General features: G+C 43.2%; 1 protein-coding gene across 1 annotated transcript; it reads right to left on the bottom strand.

Annotated features, from left to right (window-relative positions):
• Positions 1-3,279: 3,279 nt before the first annotated feature.
• On the bottom strand, positions 3,280-22,494 carry LOC128791707 (neurotrypsin-like). The gene is made up of 16 exons (XM_053949542.1): positions 19,485-22,494; positions 17,647-17,940; positions 15,563-15,608; positions 14,105-14,341; positions 12,708-12,831; positions 11,819-11,994; positions 11,345-11,492; positions 10,346-10,524; positions 9,816-9,957; positions 8,717-8,919; positions 7,612-7,753; positions 7,156-7,361; positions 6,532-6,610; positions 6,175-6,297; positions 5,359-5,639; positions 3,280-3,843 (listed from the first exon to the last, which is right to left on the bottom strand). Exons 2-16 carry the CDS (start codon positions 17,716-17,718, stop codon positions 3,533-3,535), a joined length of 2,469 nt encoding a protein of 822 aa, XP_053805517.1. The 5' UTR covers positions 17,719-17,940; positions 19,485-22,494; the 3' UTR covers positions 3,280-3,532.
• Between the last annotated feature and the right edge of the window lie 919 nt (positions 22,495-23,413).

Here is a 23,413-nt window from a genome sequence, read left to right as displayed (position 1 = left end):
AGAGACAGAGAAGCCAGTCTTAGAAAAGGAGCTAGCTCTAGAATAATGCATAACAGAGAATATAAAGCCAGGCCCCTTATTTCTTCTTGTGGCTGAGAACACAAGGACAGATGGTACTTAATGAAAACAAAAGGCAATTCATTCAGGAACCATAAAAAGAAATTATGTGCTATGGAGAATAAAATTATAATGGTTTTCATTGCCAGAAAATACTGGGATTGAGAGCTTAGATTAAAACTAAAAAATTTAAACATTTATATGGAAGATGAAGGCTGCTACATTAAATAGTTTTTAAAAGTTAGGGATATAAACTCTTACACTTTAGGAAAAAAAAAGAATGACAAAAGAATAGCGCACAGTGTTTGTACAGCACCTAGAGGATCAAGTATTTGTACTTCCATTCCATTTTTAATGATGATAATAAAAATGCAAGTAATTAATTTAAATGGATCAAAACCAAAATTCCTCAAAAGGAAAAGTTGTTAAAACTTGTTCAGCACAACTCACACATACTATTCTTTGAAATATCTGTTGTCCGACATGACAAAATACAGTCCTAGGGTGACTTGAGTGCTGGTCATCCAACCAGGCAGTTCCAGTAAGCCTCAGTGGCAAAGCACATGAGTTTGGTTTAGGCCACAGTCCCAGGTTAAACAGTGAAGAGCAACAGCTGTGTCCTGAAACAGGCCAGGTCAATGTAGGAGAGTACTGACAGGCTCACCTACAGCACCAGTGAGGTATAAAAGCAGGCAAAGGAGATTGGATACTTCCTTCCCTCCTCCTGGCTCATGTAGGACTCAAAGGGTGTTAATTACAAGGATTCTCACAGCTTTCATAGTGACAAGATCTAGAAGAAAGGAATATTGTTAACTAGAATATGGGAATTTCAGAAGACAATGCCAGGCCCACAGTGTCACTTGCATTAAATGGTAATTTATGCTAACTCCTGAATGGCCACTTGCTAAATAAGCTTAGGGAAGTAACCTCACAGCATCATCCTTTGGGTGTTTCTATGCCTGTTGGGGTTATGGGTATAAACTGAAAGATCAGACCAGGTTAAACTAGAGATGTCACAGCACCCAAGGCACAGAAACTCCATTTGAGCTGCTGTAGCATGCTGGCTCAGGGGAAGCTGAAGGTAAAAGTCAAATCCCTCCATGTTTCCCAGAGAGGTACTGCTCCTGCCAGTGTAGAACTTGGCATTTCATCTCCCACAAGATGAGAGGTCTGTGACATAATTGCCCTTGGTCATCATGGCATTTTAATTCCTGGGAGATAATGAGCAGTCTGCAGCTTGCATTTTAGAGACTCTGCCAGGAGCCATAGGACAACACAGCCCATGTGGAGCCAAGCACAGTGCTGCCAAGGGATCAAGTCTGGCGTTTTAAACAGGGTTATCAGCACAAAGCTGTGCTGAAGACATTCAGCACCTCGAGAAGAGGCACAAACAGATCAGGTTTGTCTCAAAGGCTAGTTTGCAGGGGTCCTGACATTGCATGTTTTAAAGATTCTGACAATTCTTCATTAAAATAAAGTTTGCAAGCAGGGTTTTAGAACAGTCCATTGCAACACTGGTAGTCCAACTATCCTATAATACCTGGAAAGGGTAAATGAAACTGGTTTAGTTTAGCCTTCATACACAAAAATCAGCCACCCAGTCAGGTCAGCACCTCTACATTAAGCTAATTTATAGAAGACAAATTAAAGCTTTAGGCAATCACTGTTTCTTGAACACAAGGCAATTTCTAGGATTCTGTCACCACATGCCCACCACATTGTAGTATGACCTTGCTAATCCACAGACTGTGCTCTGCCTTCTGTTCTTGCATTAGTAATACCCAGATACTGAACACCTCAATGCCCTGAGTGCAAACCTTCCAGACAGAAGGTCAGTGCCTGACCCAGTTACTGCCTACCCAAAACATGCACATCTGGCACAAGTTCCACATGTCCCATCCTGTATAAATCCTCAACATTCAAGCCCTTGGTTATACATCAAAGCTTTTGCTCCTCCTCCTACACAGACCTGTCTCCTCTCTGCCTTATCTGTACACAGTGAGAAGATGCTGCACTGCACAACTATTAAGGCACTTGGCTCTTCTGTCTACTTATATTTTTTTATTACTCAAGAATAATATATTAATTTTAAAAAGTGCTTAAGGCATAAGAGGGAACTCTGTTCATTTGTTTGGATGAGACAGAAAGAAGAAATTGTAATATTCAATAACCCCTGCTTTCTCTCAGCATTATATCTGTTCAGGCTGAGAACTACAGCTTGATGACAGTCCTTGCATACCCTCAAGTTAATCCAGTTTACTCCCACTGAGAGGAATGAAAAGAGAAAGAGTGCAAAGAAGAGAAAAAGGGAAGCGTGGCCCAGAGGTTTCAAGAATAGGACATACTTCACAAAACTGGGAAGCTGTTTTGCAGCACACTTACTGTTTTTCACAAGGAGTGAGTAATTTGCTTGAGGTGTATCTATACCCCAGGAGTAATTCCATGTTTCATGGAAAACTGTGAACACAGAAATACTAAAGACTAGCAGCACAAACAAAGGGCAGCTAATAACTATGATGAATAAGGGACCAGTAGGAAGTCCCCACAGTCCTGTTAAATCATGATTCAACACCTGAATGTTTGAGATTAACATTACATTTGGATTTAAGAAAAATGACAAGTCTATTCAGCCACTTTAGGTCAGATTTTGAAGTTCTTCATAGTAATCATGAGGGTAAGAAAGCTACTGCCTCTCACACCAACAACTGATTCTAGAAGATGCTACTTAGGGGAAACAAAAAAAAGTCCAACCACACACATGAACTACTATAGCAAAAAAGCAGCAATAAAACCACAGCATCTGGCAGCTGGAAATGTGTGACAAAGGATTACAGCAGGAGGAACAAGCATCTCTTAGTCTAGGCAGACACTTGAAAGGGATCCTATGGGAGCAGACCTACTATTCAGAAGAGAAAAGGTTCCCCCTAGAGACATATCAGGGAAGCTAAAAACCCCAACTGTTAGCCTATTGCTCAACTCAGGTCAAATCTTCTGATTCCTGGAACTGAAGAGAGCTATTATGAAAAAAAAAAAAAAAAAAATCTGAAGATTTCCACTATGCCAGCACCTGGTGCTATCTTCCAAGCATCTCACCTCTCCTTGCACCATGTTTCAACTGTCCAAACATACAACCATGAATAGATTTGCAGCAGTAGGTGTCTCTCTACTACTACCATTTCTGTATGCCAGGGCAAAGGAATAAGTTGCATTAAAAGATTCAGGTATTTAGAGCAACGTGTACTTATCATTGTTACCACTGTGCACCTGCTTTCTCTGCTTACAGATTACAGACTAAAGTGAAACCAAAGACTTTAAAGAATCGGTCATAACTGTTTTCCTTCCAGTTCTACATTAAAATCTTTTGCCAGTGTCCAATGACAAATAAATCTCCATCAGTCAAAGGCCAGAAGCCACGGCCTTCTGCTACTGCAGGGCAAAAGGACCATATGCTGAAATTCCAAGAGCTCAGTCATTTTCATTTTAGCTTGGTCACTTTCTTGATCCAGGGTACGAATTTGCTGACCTTTGTGTACACACCGGGCGAATCCTTCCGACCACAGCCATACCCCCAGGAAGTGATGCCCAAAATGACCCAGCGTCCATTTGATCTCTGACACATGAGTGGCCCTCCACTGTCACCCTGACAGCTGTCCACCCGTTTATCTTCAGAGAGGTTCCCAGCACAAATCATGCGGTTGGTGAACTTCCGCCCGTAACGGGCCTCACAGTCTTCCCGTGGGAGAAGGGGCACCACCCCCTGCAGCAGGGTTCTGGAATAGGATTTCCCTGGAATAAAACAGACCAGCCAGACTGATTCACATACAGGCAACAGTAGCAACCTGGTGCAACAGTGCTCCCTACAAAACCAGACAATTATACATTTCATGTCATGTCTGCAGCACAGAAATAGGCTGAGCTCAGCATCTCTGAAACCACAAGAACTTCAGAAAACAGTGATGCCAAGCCAGACCACAAAAAAAGAGCTGTAAGATCAAAGATATGGGGAAGAGGATTGTAGAAAAAGGTTAGATCAAAGGATGAGTCTTACTCCTGATTCTGTCAACAAGTAACTTAAACCTTGTTCAATTCATCTCACCTCTCCAAATCTCAATTTCCTCCTCAGTAAAGAAAGGACAGTGTTTTCTCAAGAAAATAAACGCAGTACTATCTGTTAAGTGCTCAGTCCTCAGAGAAGTTTCAGAAGATGTTTCAGAGGCATTCAAATACTATTCAAAGGGAATTCCCTTCATCTTTGGCCATACTTGAGTCTATTTGATCACATCTCTTTACTAGCCCAGGGTTTCTCAGAACATAAGGCTAATGTGCTATATTAGAGTATGACCTTTCTGTGCCCAAGGTTTATGTAAGTTCACAAGGTAGTAGGTAACTGCTCCTCATTGAAAAAGCTGGGTTTGGTGCGTGGGAAGGATTCTAGCCATTAAGCTCTAGTACAGCTTAAGATGGTTACATGGCTAAATTGCTCCTTGATCCACCCCAAATATCCTGAAGTGACACGTGCAACTAGAACAACTGGACTCCAAAGACAAATACGTACTTGCAGTTAAAAAGCTGCGGTAATAGCTAGGGAAACAGCTGACAATGACAGGCAAGTTCAAAACCAACAGATGAGCTTCTGGGGCTTTTGGCAGGAAGCCTTTCTGAACATATGGCTTTTTTCCAGTCATAGCAGCCCCAGAAAGGCTTCCATGCGCCCTTTTACCTAGCAAGCTTCACAGCAATATGCTCAAAGAGGATAGGTCCAGGCTGTCTTGAACCCAGGGCAGAAACCAGACTCAGAGTCCATCTGTCCTTGCAGAAATACACAGGGAGATTAAGCAAGGTAGTCCAAGAGAGATTTCTCACTGAGGGCTCCTTCTACCTCTAAGCCCTCACTTCACTATGACAGTACCATGAAAAAGGCAGGTCATGGAAACATGGGGGCCTCCCATGGGCTTGGGAGCAGCTCTGCACAGGCTGGTCCCTTAGGGGTCTACTGTGGGCAAACACGTGTAGAAATGGGAAGAAAGAGGACTGTGGCCAGATGGCAGCATTGGTCTCTCCCACAGCTTCAGAGGGATGCTATGGAAACCAAAGCTTTCACCAATACTGACCAGACTCAATAAGCCTCAAAATCAGATGAAAACGCAATAGCACAAAACCCCACTCATCTTCCTATTCCTTAGCACCGTGCGCTGGCACAGACAATGGGAGCAGTGAGAACATAGCCTTGAATTGACATAAATTAATGGCTTCTGAAGGCAGACTTCCTCACCTCTCTTGTTTCAAAGCCCCACCACTCACCTGTGTCTCCCCAGCCAGAGATGATGCAGGCTTGCCTGTTGATGTCAGACCTCTCTCTCCTGTCAGGCAGGCAGATGGGCAGAACATGGTGATTGAAGGAGAGACAGTGCCCTTCTCTGCCCCGCATCCGGACCAGGGCTATGTCATTATCATTGCTGCCAGCCCAATAGTTCCTGTGGAGGACAATCCGCTCCACAGGCAGCTCCCTCTCAAACTCATCCTTCACACCTGTGTGGTAATCGCCCACCCGCAGGAGGTAGCGCCGCACATCAACACCAAACCTGGAGAGAAACAGACTCAAGATTTCAATATTCCTACTAAGAGGAAAGCAGACTCACACAAGTCTCAGTTGCTATGAGACTGAACCACCTCCTCACACCACAGTGGTAAAACAGTTCCAGCTGCAGGACTGTGGGACCTCTTTAGCAGATATGATCATGCCAGCTGTTGCAGATTTGGTGTCCCAAATCACTATTTACCAGGCACAGGAATTTTTTTCCTATAAAAATTATTATTATAGTTGCAACAGGCTTGTGAACTGACCTGTTCACAGTTCCTTAAAGCACTTAAAATGTCAAAATGCTGGTTCCCTTCATACTGTAAAGCCTTAAGAGTTAAGAGGCCAGGTCTAAGCAGTGAAGGAAAAAGCAAATCTACATTGAGTTATCCCCATAAGCACTCCAAGACATCATAACCTGGAGGTCTTAGTTTAGAAACTTTGCTCATGTAGTTCCACTGGGCTAGGAGGATAAACTTGTATGAGGTTATCTTGTCCATCATTAAATATCCCTTGGGGCTCCCCAGTCCCAAACACACCTTTTGAAGCAGTGGGCTGCAGTCACCACCCAGCAGCTGCTGATCAGTGTTGCTCCACACAGCAGACGAGTATCTCGACGAAAACCCTTCAGCCGCAGTGAGGCCTGCCATGGCCAGCTGCCTCTGAAGAACAAACAGGAATAAGTGGTCTCACACACGTGGGACCCATTTTCCTCTTTTCCCATCCACTCTGTCTCATCTGAGCTCAGCTGGCTTGCATTCTTCCTAGATACTGGTTTAAACCAAGTTCAAAAATCACCAGTGAAAATGCATTAATGTAGTCAGCATCTGCCAGACTATTTCCAGAGCCTGAAGGAAAGCTGGAACCAGTCTGACTCAGCAATTACAGGGTAGTACCTCAGAGACTTGTTTCCACCTATGATCCTTTTCTTGCGACGGTGAAGCAGGCGCATCCCACACACACCAGACTCTGGACCTGCACGGCAAAGTTAGAGCAGTTGGGTAGAGACCTTCACCTTGCTATCACAGAGCCAAATACCATTCAGCTTCTCTGAGGGCATTAATCCTCAAGGTACTCAACTGTGTTGTATTGTGCATATGGAATTCATAGAACATTTGATCCCATAGGTTTCCTTAATTTCACTGGAGGTGCTTACCTGAACTCTCTATAGTCTCATGCCAAGAGTGGGACCTATACTTATACTTCCTCAGTACTCTAAACCCCAAAGGCTGCTTATGGGTGCTGTTCTAAGGAAGAGTATGGTGACTTGGCTGTGGGGAAATTCTGCAGGCTCAAAGGCCTGACATGGGTGGAGCTCCTCAAACTAATTTGGAACACTCTGTGCTGCTAAGAAGATACACTGAAAACAAGAAAAACGTAGGAGGTGCAGGACAGGACATGCTTATTTTGTAGGTAAAGTTTCAGCCAAAGACAAGAATGACAGGGAAAAACCACAAAAGCATACAGAGATCCTACAACCAGAGCTCCAGATTCCTGCATAGAAGAAATGGGAATGTCACCTGTTCTCCTGATATCTTGGACCTTTTCTTCCACATAGTCACAGATCACCCCAGCATCCTCACTGTGCCAGCAGCTGTGAATCCTGGTGTCAGGCATGGCACATTGCCCCAGGGTATGCTCCATGCCATTGCATTCTACGTTGTCCAGATGGATGGGCCCATGGCCTTCGCCAAAATAAGCCATTGCCCTGGCTTTTGCTGTACCACTGCAATTAGAGAGAGGGTGGCTAATCTGCAGTGAGCAGGAGCCAAGTGAACATGAGGCACCAGTGCATTTTAAGTGGAATAATATTTATGTGTCACTCCACACACATACAGTAGTGGAGTGAGAAGAGCAACTTACTCCCTCAGGCATATCTGAGCATGCCAAAACTAAAATTAAGCCCCCAGAAACAAGTCCAGAAGTGCTCCCGAGAGCTGTTTCTATCTGTAAGATGCCTGTACCACTGCTCTTACCTGAATCCCAGTTGCCTGCAAACCACAGTGGCATCTCTGTCTGTCCAGTCATCATCACAGACACTGCCCCACTGCCCATTCAGCAGTACCTCAACCCGGCCCTCCTTGGTGCTTTCTCCATCCACCAGCCGCACAGGAGGCCCTGAAGGAGAAAACACATGGGCTGCTGCAAGCAAAATAACCAGAGGGGTCAGGTGTCCAAAACTTGGGTTCTACAGAAAAAGATGAATCCCAGACATCAGTAAGCTTAAAACAAAACAAAAAAAAAAAGATAATAAAAAGAAAAAAGTGCATCTATATGAAGACATTTTGCCTCTGTGCTGAATCAGTAGACTGTATACATACTAATTTATTTAATACATACTAGAAATCATCAGTGGATCATACTCTGAAAGCTGAGTAAAGAGGAGAACAAGAACAGAAAGAAAGTTATTAACTCCTAAGGCAAAAGTTAGACAAGCTTAAACATGCCTGGGAAAAAAATCAATTGAATTGTAAAACTATTACATTATTCTAAGCAAGAGAAGAGTTCTACATCCAGAAAAAACAAAAATGTTGGATGCCAAATATTTCAATAACAAATGTCTGACAAAACGTCACCTGTAGTAAGGAAAGGGAATAGTATCAGGCATTATATAAATGACGAAATTATGCTAACTTGAAATACTTTCACAATTTTAATTAGAAGTGTGCCATCCACACAAGGGAGTGCAAACAGCAACCCCTTGCATCTGAAATCCTCCTGTCTTGGCAACGTGTGGCACTAATGTAACCACATCTAAGTTTCCTCAAAGGTCCAGTTAAAGGGTTCCCTTGAGCAATGGCCCATTAAGGCAGCCACTGTCCCTCAGTCCCTGAGGTTTGTTTCAGAGACTGCCAATACAACTTTCTCCAGTTTCCATTTATCTCTGGTCTGATAGTAGGTCTAGTGGAGCCACAGATTTGTGGCTCTGCCCCAGTTCAGCCAGGGCTCATTCCTCCTCAAAAAGCAGACCCCTTGTTGAAACAGCACAGGGAAAACTCCCACATCTGCCAGAGCTTCCAACTGAACAGATTAAGAAGGTGAAACTTTCCCACTGTTCAGAGCAAGAGCAAGGTGAGTTACCCAGGCTGCCATCCATGACCGTGTTGCTTTCTGGGGAACAACGGACTCCCAGATCCTCAACATGGGAGCAGTCATGCTGCCCCCAGTTGCTGTGGGGACAGTCCAGGAGAGACAGCTCTGTCCCCACACATGCCACATCATCCAGTAAGATGAAGCCTTGGCCAGCAGCATAGTCTCCTTCAGAGGCCAGGGCAGCAGGACCACTAGAGGAAGGAAACAGAAAATAACATTGAAACTCTAAATGCCACAGAAGGACCCAAGCTCAGATCCAAAGAGAAACTCCCCTGCTTAACTATAGTACTGGTGGCCTCCTGGCCTAAACCACTCAGTGGACACACAGGATGGCAACCAAGCACCCTCACATCTCTCCAGCTTCAGTTTTCAGGGAGGCCTTCTCAGACCAGTCCATTTTCTAGTGTTTGGTCAAAGGCATGTTCAAAGGCACAGAGGGCCAGCAGAAGCTGCTTTGCAGTTATGGCAGGTACATCAATTTGGGGAGAGGCTGGTAGAGGAGGCATCAAAAATGTTGACATTTAAGACATTCTTTTTATAGGAAACAGCTGCCTGGAACTGAACTGCAAAAAGCTGCAAACTTAGGCAGTGGAAGAGATGACAAACGTAGTATGTAGCTGAACTCAAAGGGAAGAATTTAGTTTAGTCTTTCTTTCATCTGTAAAATTGAAATTTTAGAAGGATACCCTAATCATGTCAAAAAAATCCACATAACCCCATTTTACTAGCTCAAAGGCAAGAGTATCCTGATTTTAAATCTTTCCCAACTCCTACCTGAAGGGATGACAGCTCAGCAATGGGCTGAAAATCCCTATTATTACTCTTTTTTGCCCTGATGATCTTTGTTCAGCTACTGAAGGTGATACATTTGGAGCAGATAGGTGATATGCTTTTACTGAAAGAGTAGAAATAACACCTGCAAATTTAAGGAGCGTTAAAGAAAATTCTCTGACTTTGCTGAGGGGTTCATAAGGACAGTATTAAGCCTGTTATCTGCTTCCAAAACAGGCTGAAGCAAGAGATAACAGATTTCTTTTTGCACCTTGGAAAATTAGGAAGCACAGACACTACACACTCTCAGTCCTACCTGAAGCCCAACTGCCTGCAGACCACTTGGGCACCGAGGTCTGTCCAGCCATCATCGCACACTGTGCCCCAGTCTCCATTGTAGTAAACTTCCACCCTGCCTTCGCTGGGGCTGCGGCCGCCAGCCAGCCGGACCATGCCCTCTGCAAGGGGTGGGAGAAAGAAAGGGCCAGCACTCAGCAGGGGAGAAAAGAAACAGCCTGTGCACCACTGCTAGGTCTCTGTACCACCCACCAGTGAAAGAAACAAAAGATACAGATATCTGTGGATATTCAAAATACAAGCATTCATTACTTCTAAATATACCCATCTGTCAGGGGAGGATTCACTTCAGCCTTTCCACACTACCTGAGCAAAACCGTGGGAACACCACCAAGTCTGCCTCTGCTCTACTCTCTGCCTCCACATCCGACAGCCCTTGTGGGAGCCGTATATGGAAGCTGTGCAGGATCCTGAACCAGGGAATTACCTGCTGAGTAAGCCAAGTAATGTGGGGGAGAGACCGACCGCATCTGACTGGTAGAGCTGTACCTGTGAAAGGGTCACAGGACACCCCAGCGTCTTCAATGTGGTCACAGTTTTGCTGTCCCCAGTCACTCTTCTTGCACTGATCAAGGGACAGTTCATTCCCTGAGCACTGCACTTCATCCAGCAGGATTGGGCCAGATCCCTGCCCATAGTGAGCCCATGACAAGGCTTTTGGGGTCCCACTGTAAACATAACAGACATATATGCTCAGTAAGGAAGGCCACAGTCTTGTGTCCTCAGATTCTGCTTTGCACAGGGACTCTCCTATTCTGGGTTGCTATCCTCCCATAGATCATCTGTATTTTTGACACAGTGGAGTTGCCAACTGTTAATTGAAATATGTTATTGGAAAATTTGTAATGAGCCCTTCCAGCAAATAAGAAAAATGTTACTTCAATACAAACAGTTCAGACTTCTGCAGACAATGACTTAACATCAGTCTCGGTCACAATCTCATAACAGGCAAAATTCCTAAAAATTGAGGGATCTCAAATTTGAACAATCTATTTTAAATAATGCTGTACTGATGTGATTTTCAAGAATGCTCAGTATACAACAACTCCCATGTTAAGCACTGAATGGCACACAGAAGAATGAGGTGGTCTCTCTTGCTTTCCTGTCTGAAGAGGATAAGGGCACCCAGTGAAACTAGAGGTGTTTAAACTTAACCAAATAAGCACCTGCAGTTCACATAAGGAAATCACCATGACAAGTTGTCATTGAGGCTAACAAGATTTGTATTAGGACGTATGCAAAAATGATGAACAGTAAACACAAACAATCCTGAGACAGGAATGTACCTTTTTTTTTTTCACAAACCCATAAAATTGACAAGAATGGGGTACAAAATCCCTTCATAGGAAGATCAGTCCAGAATTGTTTCCCAGGGTTTCTGTATATCTCCTATAGGAAGGGCTGATAGTATAGTGAAGGGACATGCTCTCATGTTCTTCATTCTGCCTACTTCTGTTACTACTCCATGACACACAGCAAGGAAATTACCTGAGTCCCAGCTGTCTACAGACTACTTCAGCATCCCGGTCGTCCCACTGATCATCACAGATGGTTCCCCACTTGCCATCATGGTAAACTTCCACTCGCCCTTCAAAGCTCTCCTTCCCCCCAACTATACGAAGTGGGGCACCTACACCTGTGCTTCAAGAAAGGGAAAGAGAGCACAACAGAACAAGACAGAGACAAAGCACATCCAGAGGTTTAGGGTGTAGAATCATTCTCTAGCCAGAGGAGCTCTCGTGATGCTTTCTTACCACATCCTCCTCTCTAGACCCCCCACAAGCACTTGTGATTGCAGTCCCCAGAGTGGGGTACTGCTGGGCCAGAGATGCCTCTTTAATTGGCTGTTATGGTGACCAGGAGTTTTCTGCCTGCAGACAAAAACCTGGCTTGATAAAAAGGGGATGTGGTCATAAGCATCAGCCATCTTTGGGAGACTGAGATCTTTCCCTGGAGATTTACCTTCTGGAGGAACACAAGTTACCACGGCACTCCCCTGGTTACAAGCTCCTGACAGAGCTTCCTGATAGCCACACTGCAGCAGGGCTTCCTCATCTCCATGGCAGTTTGCTGACTGCAGGTGCAGGGGAACAGGCCATGGTCTGGAATGACTCTTCTTCCCAGCTGTGCCGATCTCACTGGTACAGAGGATGCAACAGAGCAATGAAATGCCACAGCATGGCTTCACTTACAAGTTCCCTCTGTTGTCGTGACTCTCCAGTCCAGTTGTGGCATTTCACATCCCGGTGTGCCCAGTTAATTGGAAGTGCGTAAAGGGGTGACCATTTACAGTCTAATGGGAAAGCACAAGCAAGCATGCAGCACTTCCTAATCCTTTGATGTGCCCACCTACTGCAGAGGAGTTGGTGTATTCAGAAATGTCACTCTTGTTTGAAAGCAATGAGCAAACCCATCAATAGACTCAAACACCAAACTATCTGAATCACCTTCCCTATCTGTGGACCTTATCTCCTTGCTATTTGGAAGCTTGGATGTCCAAATCCCAGATACCCAAAGAGAGTTCATACTCCTAAAATTTCTGTTAGATCACTATAGTAAACTCCAGCTGATGATCATAAAAAGGGAATGTGATCTCACAGCTCACTTTCCACACTCAGGAGCATGAAGCAGAAACTATTGTTTTAAAAAATTCTTCCAAATGCTGACTGGGTTGGGGGTAGCCACAGAAAGAAAATAGTGCAAAAGGACCTTGGTAAGTGGGAAATTAGACCACAAAACAAACTCCTTTCTGCCAGTCAACACACTCTGACAGAGGGACTGTAACCACAGAGGCTGCTCTTTCAAAAGCCACACTAGCAGGTACCTCTCACAACCAGACTGAGGTTCCCACCTGAGACCTAGTTGCCTGCAGACAACACTGGCATCCCAGTCAGTCCAGTGGTCAGCACAGATGGTACCCCAGAGTCCATTGAAGTACAGCTCCACACTACTGTCTTCAGCCAACCGCACAGCACCTTCCAAAAGAGGAAAAAATCAACCTAAAAGCAGCTGCTATCTGCTGACAGAAGTTTCAGACCAGCAAGTCTTGGACTTTGCATGTAGCCGAGCTGAACTGCACTTGGCTTCTTTCATCCCTGTTTTACCTGTGCTGGCACTAAAGTGATGTGTGTGAAAGAGTGTGGGATGTGGCACCTTCCCCGTCCCAGCAATGGCTGCTTGGAGGATGGTTGGTGTTATGGTCTGTTCAAATCCATGTTAATACCAGCAGGAAATTTGGCTTCTGCAAAAGCTCCTGGATTCTCCTTCTGTGGAATGGAAATGATTTTACATGCTATCTTGAAAGGGTGTGTGAAAATCTATCTAATTACTTCCGACACTCCACTGATCTATTTCCATCAACCACTTCACCTGCATGACTCTGTTGCTATAGTGAGATGTTCAGTAACAGCAGATGAATCCTCTAATTTCTCTAAGAAAAGGAAGTGCCAGTGTAAATACCCTTTCAATTCCCACCCCACCAAAAATTTTACCACTGTTTAGAAAGCACATCTCCTCACTCAGTTATGTACTTGTAGAAGGACACACCTGTCTGCAGTACCTCAGTGCAGGCACACAGCACCACTACACCTATATTCTTCCCTTTAATGGAGCCATCTTTGAAAGCACATCCACTGGCAAGGGAAAAGACTGTCAATTCATTTATTAAACTGGTGTTTCAACTGTTCTGCAAAATGCAGGGAAAGCAAAGAAGGTCAGAAAACAGGACATTTTCAAGAATGCTGCACAGCAGCCAATGCATTGGGAAAACTCAGCTCCTTGCTTGCCTCAAAGTAAACAGTTGTCCTTCTGCCAGCACTGAGGAAGTTTAACACAGGCCTATGACCTGCCTTGCCACGGAAGATTTTATATTGAAGAAGTTTATATTTGAACTGCTACACTTACATGAGGAATGCTCTGATATGGACTCTAAAGGAGCAGAAGTGGGTTGTTTTCTACATAACTGAAACTGTTTTCAAAGTGGCATAAGTTAGCAGTAGAAAAAAAAAGAAATCTCCTTGTATGAGAATAAAACATCTATACAAGGCATTACAGCTACAGCAGCTTAAATCCACCCCCTACTATATACAGACGTTCTTCTCCCACACAGGCTAGCCTCTAGTATTAATTATTTCAACAATTCGGATCAGCCTTTGTACTGTGCTTTTTTCACAGGGTGTTCCACCTGCCACTTGCAAGTCTGTGCAGCACACATGTCTGGCTTGAGCTCTGAGGCAGCACAGCCCTTACCTTGGTTACAATCACAGTTGGCCCAGCCAATGGCCCCTGACACAAGCCTGTAGAAGCACCAGGGCGTTGTTCCCTCATCTGGGTTCCTGCAGAAGTTGTGGTCCCCCAGGCCACGGTCTGGGTACTGCTGAACATAATCAGGGAACTCTGCCCAGTTGAGACACTCTGCCCCGGCCTCGGTGACCGCCAGTGAGCCATTGTAGTACCCGAAAGGTCCCACAGCACAGATGCTGGGCGCTGGGCACAGGAAGGGAGGGTTAGCATCACCTGAGGCATTACACGCTGAAGCTCGGACAACATGGGAGACACCAGCTGCTTATGAGAAATACCCCTGTGTCTGCAGTCTCAGCTGCTGCTTGCTTGATTCAAACTCTATCACTCTTCAAGGTGCTGCTCAAAGAATATTCATAATACTCACTGTCTAAACCACAAATTGATCTGAAGCAATGAACTGCCCAGACCGACCTTTGAAGAGTGTTAACTTAGGGCCCAAACATGACAATTTGAACTGGTTCCCATTACTGTACATGCAATACATGTACTCACTTTGGAGCAGATCTGTACAAAGCGGGAAGGTGGGAAATGACACTGTATTTCATAAGCATGTATATTCCCAATACACATGAGCAGATCACCTGGCTTATCTGAACTTGGTTAATATATTGGAAGGGAAAGGGAATTTATTTTGCAGGAAGTGCATGTGCCAACATTTCAGTGCCCATGTGAAATATCCAGTGTAAAAATACCCAATAATTAATTTATTATGATCCTCAACAAAAGAGAAAACTCTCCATTCATGGCACTGAAATAACAAAGTGGGAAAAAAACCACCCAGGTTTTGTGGGCTTTATAGAGTCCATAACATGAGAAAAGTAGACTGAGAAAGGGACATTTACAGCTCTATTCACAAAGTAAACTGAAAGAAGCCAACACTTTCAGAAAACCCTTCTGCACCTGGGGCAAAGAGCAAGGGTACAAAGTAGCTTTGCATCATGTAATTCGCCTTCTAGCCACTGCTAGGCCCAGAGGGGGTAAGTGACAGCAAGGTTAAATGCAAGGTACAAAAATGAAAAGCAGTTGGAAGTCAGTTCCAAGCATCTGGAAAACAAATCATATGTGTGGCATCAACTGGGACACTCAGAGAGGGTGTCTGAGAATTCACTAGTTATTAGAGCAGAGGAAAGGTAAGCATGCAAAAAAGACCAAGGCAAAGAAAGAGATTAAAGAAAAGAACATATGGGAGGAGCAGGGAGCTGCAAGAGCATTCGACATGAAGGAACAGAAGTAGTCTGGCCATAAAGGAGACAAACAGGCATTGGGACAAGAGAAAAGATTGAAGAAGTGATGAAAAGAAAGGAAGAAGGCCAGGTAGCAGTGGTTCATCATGCCTATGGTCTCAGATCACCACTGGAGGAAAGAGTCTGCCCAATGACTGAATTAATAACTTCTTGTTCTTACCTGCACTCTGCAAATGGTTTTGGTTGGGCTTGGATCCCAGGAAAGCCTGGGAAATGAAACACAGCAAAAGCAGAGAGATGATTATCCAATGAAATAAATATGGGCATGTCCTAAAAACAGCTCAGCTTTAGGCAAACACACCCTAGTAACCAGCCTCTTCCCTGGTCTCCCCATTGCTCCTCTTCAAATACAATCATAGCTCTGTCCACTAACAACAAAATGAATAATTACTAGCCTGCAGAGATTTACCCTTGATCTAAGCACTACATTACTGGGCTCTGCTTGGTTTTTTTCCAAAAGAGTTGGAATTCTGAGTGATATACCTAGAGAATGGAAATCTAGAAGAAAATAATTATTATCAGTAAGAAAAATAATAACTACTCATTCTCTCACTGTTTATAGGGCAAGTCATCTACAGCTATAGTAGCAGATATTTATCTACTTGAGTGACAGGATGATGCCCCCAGAATACCCGTTAAAATGGTAATAAACATCCATGTATAAAGTGGGAAACATCCAAGGAAGAAAATCCAAGGCCTTTTGAGGATTTTGTTTTTAATACTTGAAAATATGATATGGCCTATGGTGTTATTATCTAAATGGGGTTTATAGCTAAGACCAAAAAATATGAAGCAAAGTCCTCAAAATTCTAGCATCCTGTCTGGCCCCAGAATTGCATTTCCTCTTATAGGCAGGGTTTTTTTTTTGTGGTTGTAATGTGACTATAGGCTGAGAGATAGAGATCTCCACTCAACATCACTACATGGTGTGCAAGCAAGTGCAAGACCTTCACAGACTCAGAGTGAAAAGAAGAAACTCTACATGCTTCTGCTAGCTCCTTGTAGTTTAATTAGTTTCTAAACATTGTAAATGAACATTTCTAATATTTTTATATGAAGAAAGAGTTATAATTCACAGAGCAGAGATGTGCAGCTAAAGGATACTAGCTATTGGTAATGGTTGTGGTTTTCTTCAAAATGCAGTAATTTTGCCTCTCTCAGCTTCACCTCTTCCTGGAAAACAGGAAAAGTTAAATTTGGAATTAAACCAAATCCACTTCTGGAATAAGTAGAGGCAATTCCCACAGGAACCTGACAAGAACAACACCTATTCATGTCAGATAAAATTTTCAAATCAAGTTTATGAATATGGTCCAGAAGGTGCTGACAACCACGGCCAAGCTCCAGCATCACCTCCCAGAAGTCAGAATGGGATGCTGTATATGGAAGATGAATTCCTTTCCTGGTTCAGTAGTAACAGATCAGATCTCAGGTTTTCATGCACAAAGGGATGCACAGATAAACCCTTTTCAGGCAAAAAATTAATCTAAGTGCATGTATCAGGCACATGCAAGCCCACATAAGGGTTTCTGGACCAACAACACTGAAGGATCTCAAAACTCTTTGCAGAGAGTAGAAAGTGAGCTAACCTGTATTTTTGTGACTGCACCACAATCCAGGTCCCTCAGTCCCTAGCTTTTAGTGCATGCCTGCAGACATATGGAAGCCTGCTAGTGATATAAGGATGGGTCAGACTAGTAACAGGATATATATGAGAGACTGAACTCTTCTTGGACCATAAACAAAAGTACTGCAGTCCAAGTAATAAGCTACCCTTCTAATGAAACATTAGTTGCTGCCAGTTTCTGTAGCAGCTTCCAAAATACTCCAACACTGACCATCGCCACCAAGTAAATTCAGTGCAAACAGCCTATGCTGCAGGCATTGTCCTAGGTCTGTGCAGCTATAAATCATCTCTCCACAAGCAAGAGAGACAATCAGCAAAGAACAGAAATAAAGGATCTTTCCTGCCAGGGTCACTGCAGTGCCTGAGAAACACTGGAATCTCAAGCCAAAGCATCTGCAAGCCCTTGTGTATCCTGCTTTCCTGGTTTATTTCTTTTTCTGAATTTATATGCACAATGAAACAAATTTCTCCCCAAGCCCCCAGTCCTTCCCAGAGACGACAACTGCCTAAATGCTCTAAAAAACATATTCAAGTAATAACAAGATCCACTTACAGTGAGAATATTAAAAGAGCCATGTGACTTCTGGCAAGCAGATAGAAAAACAACCTTTTCTTACCTCCACACATCTGAGACAGAATAGCAGACTTGAGAGCTCTACCAAGAGCCCGAGTATTTTGGAGATTTCCATCCCTCATGTACAAAGTGAGCAGAAGGTTCTTCAAGTATCACATCCTCGTTCAGCTGCCAGGGTCTGCTTTCCCATGCTAGCCGCTCCGCACTGGAGGGAGCAGGGTGCCTTTTCCATTTCTACGCAGGGAAAGGGATGTGAGGAAAGGGATCAAAGTTCCTCGCAGCATCTTAGAATTTCACTTTGCCGTTCCTCTCCCCATCTCTTCTCATTGATTCTTCTCTTCAGAAAGGGAAAGAAGAGAGGAGAGAAATAAGGGAACAGAATACGTCCCCGAATTTCTCTAGCAGACTCGAAGACGGGCGGAGGCGAGCACAAGCGGTGGGGCACAGCCCTGAGCCCTCTCAGTCCGCTGTCCCCTCCTCTCCACAGGCTCCCCCGTGCTCCAGGTACGCGCTGCTCCCAGTGCCAGCCTCCGCCTCCCCGCCCCTTCTGCCCAGCGGCGGGGCCAGCCGCCCGCTCCTCTCCTCTCCTGCAATGCTCCTTCCCCAGCTGCCTTTTCCTCCTCTTCCCAAGGCACAGAGGCTGCAGCACGGCAAGGAGCTGGGGCTGCGTCCTATTGCAAAGCCCCCAGCAACAACTGGGAAAGGCAACGGCGTGTGCGCGCACATTTGCCAGAGATTAGACTTCTTGGAAGGAATCTGGACTTTATCCCCCCCCACAGCTGCCTCCTCGATTAGCAGCTTGCAGCTTCCCGAGGTCAGCTCTCCTCAGATTTGAACCCAGGTAAATGGGACCCAGAAAACTTTGTTAAGCAGCTTCCAGATCTCCCCTGGAAAACCCACAGGTGGCACAGCCCTCTCCAGGGTGCTCCCAATTTTCAGCCCTGTATCTTGCCATCATGGGTATTGCCACCAGAGAACTTTGCCATTGAGCGTCTCCTTGACCTTGGGCTATATTTTCCCTCAATTGGCTAGGATGCTTTCCAGAGGGTTAATCATTATTGTATTACCATGAACAATCACATCCCATGGGGTTTTTTAGTGTTTTCAACTTGCTGGTCCTTCATATGAATTAGGGTTCAAGGCTACAGGTTTTAAACACTATTAAATCTAAGAAGGCACTTGGTTAATTTGAAGCTGTTCAGTCTTAGAAATATATATATATTTTTTTAAAAAGGTTCCTTGTGTTGCTTCTCAGCTCAGTCTAATGGACATTTCCTATACTTATATTCTGATTTTGGAGCAATGAACTCCTGGTATTCTACAGCATGAAACATGAAGGTCACCTTTAGAAATGAGCTCACTTCTGGCCAAGTCTGCTGAGCAGCACTTCCAAAGACACCTTCAGCATAAAAACAAGGAACAGGCTGCTAAAAATCTACTGACTTGACAAAAAGCCTTTTTTTTTCTTCTTTCATTTTTGCCCATTACTCACTTCATGTGACAGTTTTGTGTTGCCTCATCCTCAGTCACTCATCAAAGGGAAGGAAATTTCCCTACATGCTGGATCTTTTACAGGAGTCACTAAGTGGTAAAAACAAGCTGTTTCAGGAGTGGATTTGGCCAAGAATTACACTCAGTTAATTAGGAGCAAATCTCCTATATCCTCATAGTCAGGGAGGCAGATGATCAGGGCAGCAGGGGATGGAAATAGCTTAGATGCTATAACATATGTAAGTCTCAGGCAGCAGTAGCACAAAGAAGCAGCACAAAATAAAAATATGGGACTGTGTTAGAATTTAGAACCACTGAACACACAAGGAAAGGACATACTGGAAACAGGAACAGAAATTCTATTAGCATTCAGAGAAACTAGCTCCTTACTAGAGGTTGTTGATGCTCATTCAGAACTCCATCCCATGAGACACTCCCTGTTCAGGCCTCTGACACACAGGGTTTAACACCTCTAGCAGAAGCCTGCACTGGATTTCTCTTGTGGTAACTTCTAAGTTGTTTGCCTGTCAAGGCAAAGTTTTCCTAAATAAAGTGATTCAATACATAAAGTAACTTTAAAGGAAACACAAACCAGTGCACCAAAAACAACAGAAGTCCAAGCCTGTATTCACTTTCTGGAAGAATGATGAACTGGGAAGATACAGTGGGTTTTGCAGTTGTCTCCTCTCTGGCAGGTAGTGTTTTGGAACTATTTCCTTCTTACCAAGACTCCCCTAGTTTTTTTGCACACACATGACATTCCTTGAGAGAAGTGGATCTCAGATTCTCAAAAGCTTCAAAGCTTCTCATGACTACTCTCCAAGGTGGAGAGGAAGACCTAAAAGGGAATTATACCAATATAAATACAGCACTTTAGATCAGTAATGTTACAAATAAGGTAAAACATCCTGAACTTTCTAAATCTTCTATTTAACAGTAGTCACCTTCTCACCCTGATATAAGCATAGTTCTATTACAGGAAGTCTATGATTCCCTACAGAGTCTGTCTTGATTTTGCCAGATTTTTCTGTATTGGCCCTTCTGAACAAGAAATGCCATCTTCTAAAATGCCCCTGGCTCTCTGGAATTCAACCTATTTCTCCTGAACTGGCAGGACAACTATTCATCAGGACCAGCCAAAATATTAATGCTACCTCCACAGTGAAAGCCTAAAAGGAGTAGTTAACAGCAATCATACCCAGAACTGGTATAATAGTCAAGCTATAAGGTACAGGAATAAGATCAAGGAATTCCAGCAGATCTGCTTAAATCCTGTAAATCCGACTTAGGAGGGTAGAACAGCTAGTCAGCTTTTGTTTAATTCTTTCCTCACCACGCAGTCACATACAGGTCTCTGCAGCAACGTTCTTAACCAGTGTGCTCAACACGAGAACAGAGCTTTCCTTACCCCCCAGCAACAGCATCATGGGGTGGTACAAACCCCAACTCAGAAAGAACAGTGCTGTTCCCTGGGCACACACATGAACTATTAATGGAGTGATCCTCAATACAAGCATGTCACAGAATGCATTTAAAAACCTAATATAAGCTTAATGGTGAGATACAGGAAAATGGCCAGCAGCTGAAATTGCCAAGGACAATCAGTAACATGAGGGGTTTTGGTTACAACAAAAGCAAAAGAATTGCTCAAGTACTTTTAAAGGAAGCAGTGTAAAACCTGGGTGCACCTGAAAAGCATTGCTTCCTTCCTCTCAATAAATAAAAGGATTGGAAAACCTTAGCACAGTGATTTCAAGCTTATAGTAGACATATAAAAGGTTAGACAAAACCCCAAACAACTGACTTTGTGAAGCTATGAAGTAGTATAATGCAAAAATAGCTGTTCAGATTAGTGGGAGCTGTGCAAAATTTCAAAGTAAAAATAGAAAAAGGTATTAAGTTTCTCTGTTACAGCCTCTTACATAAGAATGTTCCTTGCAGACACAAGAATTTGGTACATTCAGCACAGGTGCTAACTTAAGAGATGCGTAACACTTTTATTCCAAGTTTTAATATGAAGAAAAATCATCATCAACAGAGTTGAATCAGTTCCTAACTCTCAATCTAGCTTATATCCTCCAGAAATGAAGAAAGTAGCACTCCTTTTCACAGTGTCTTCTGGAAAATGTCACAGAACCAAAGTGTTTTCCCAAACTCAGATGTGGATATTGTGTTCTTACTGACCCCAAGTCCTCTAAAAACCCAATTATGCCATAATAGCAACAAAAGAATAAGCTACCCTGGATTATCCACTAATGAGCTACTGTAATTAACCACTAAGCGAATATTACTTCACTAACTTGAAAGCCTTCACCTGACCAAAATTTTTGTGATGAACAGGTATCGGCCTGGGGCTCCAGAGTACTCTGCTCCAGCAAACTCTACAGCCACCCATGGGTAATTAAAGAGTATGCGTGTGCCTGACTCTCCTCTTATTCTGCTTCTTCTACACGCCCAAAAGAATTACTAATATAAACAGTTATAACATTAGTTCTCTAGGACACTGCATTTTTCCCACCAATTAGGTACTGGTCCCAAGAACCTGCCTGTAGTTTTGTGGTACTGCAATGGCAACTGCCCCGCTGCCCCCCGCAAAATCAAAACTAAAAATGAATTACAAGAATTCTTGGATTGAAATAATTACATTATTTCAATTATCAGTCCATGCTTTAACTTTCTCTCCCCCTTTTAGTTTTTTTACCAAAAAACAATGAAAAATTTTCTTGTAGATTATGAGTTGCCCAAGTCAAACACCAGTCTTGCTTTATTACAGTACAGACAAAATAATCAAACATATGTCGCACCATACCTGTCCCACCTGCAAATCAGAGGGTCAAAATCACAAACTTCCACGTTAAAGTTATGTTTGATACTTACCAATGTATTGTGTATTAACAAGGTATTTTGCTGGAGATTTTTTCTACATTTTACAGCAGTGGAAATTTAAAAAATTTCAAAAGGCACCAGATTGTGCATGCATCCATGTAAGAGTACGAGCCATCATACCATCAATTACTACCATCATTACTATCAATTCTAACTTGGCTCAGTGTTTGTTGAGCCCAAACACTTATTGACAGCAGCTCCAGAGCTGGGCAAGAAGCTTGCATGTGAAGAAGTCATGCCCTGTTAGGAAATGCATTTATATGAATACCTAGGTGGTTTTATTTAACAGTCAGGACCTGAGTAGGCAAGCTGAACAACACACTGCAGAAATCCTAACAATGCAAGACACAAGAGTCTCATGAACAAAATCAGGTGATACTCAAGTTTTTGTTCTGGAATCAAAAGCAGGGTCAAGATCCACACACCACCTGACATCAAACAATCACTTAACTTGACTATCCTTTTTTTTGACCGAGACCCCAACTTTAATTGCTTGTCCACAGTCTCTTTCATAAAGTACATTATACATAACGTGTGATCTGAGGAAACCTCTTCAGGAGCTTGTTCACTTTGCTTGAAGGCAAATTTCCCCTGGACAACACGGTGTCCTCATTTTGTTTCTTCCGCTCTTTCTGAAAGAGAAAAAACTCCTCAAAATATTTACCGCTGTTTATTTGCAGAATTGATGCTCATTCCCAGAGACTACTACTAATTGTATGGGGATGTTTCTTTCAGAAAAATGCTGTTTTCTTTAAGGAACACTTACCATAGCACTTAGCTCAATAATCACAAGCTGATGACCTTAAAATGATGCAATTAATGCCTGACATCTTGTGAAGATTATATCCTTCCATATTCTTAGTTAATGATGATATAAACTTCTGGTAACAACCCAGATTTTTTCTTTTTGCTTTCTGTTATTTTATGATCTTTGTTTGATTCTTTGTCACCTACCAAATAAACCATGGATATTTTTTCACTTATGCTGTCAAACAGCAACAGTTTAAATAACTATTTAAATGATGACACTTACTGTCATCATTTAACTGATGAAAGAAAATGTAAACCTGAAACGAGTTTAAGGACAAGTTTAGTACATATACTTACCTTTAGTCTATTTTGAAAATTATTTTATTTCAAGCTTATCATATAGTATTATTATATAATATGTTAATATATAATATATAATCAGAAACCTCTAATTTTCAAATAGTATGAAATTTATTTTTCAAAAGTGTCTGGCCTTCAAAGTCAGAAACAGGTTGGAAAAGACCTCCAAGATCATTGAGTCCAACCTTTGACTGATGGCCACCTTGCAAACTAGACCATGGCACTAACTGACACGTCCCGTCATTTCCCAAATGCCACCAGGGATGGTGACTCCACCACCTCCCAGGCCAGCCTGTTCCAATGCTTCAGCACCCTTTCAGTGA

The sequence above is a fragment of the Vidua chalybeata genome, chromosome 8, assembly GCF_026979565.1.
Source record: "Vidua chalybeata isolate OUT-0048 chromosome 8, bVidCha1 merged haplotype, whole genome shotgun sequence".
In the NCBI taxonomy this organism is placed as follows: domain Eukaryota; kingdom Metazoa; phylum Chordata; class Aves; order Passeriformes; family Viduidae; genus Vidua; species Vidua chalybeata.
Note: the sequence above shows the minus strand (reverse complement) of the source record. Positions and strands in the feature narration are given on the sequence as shown.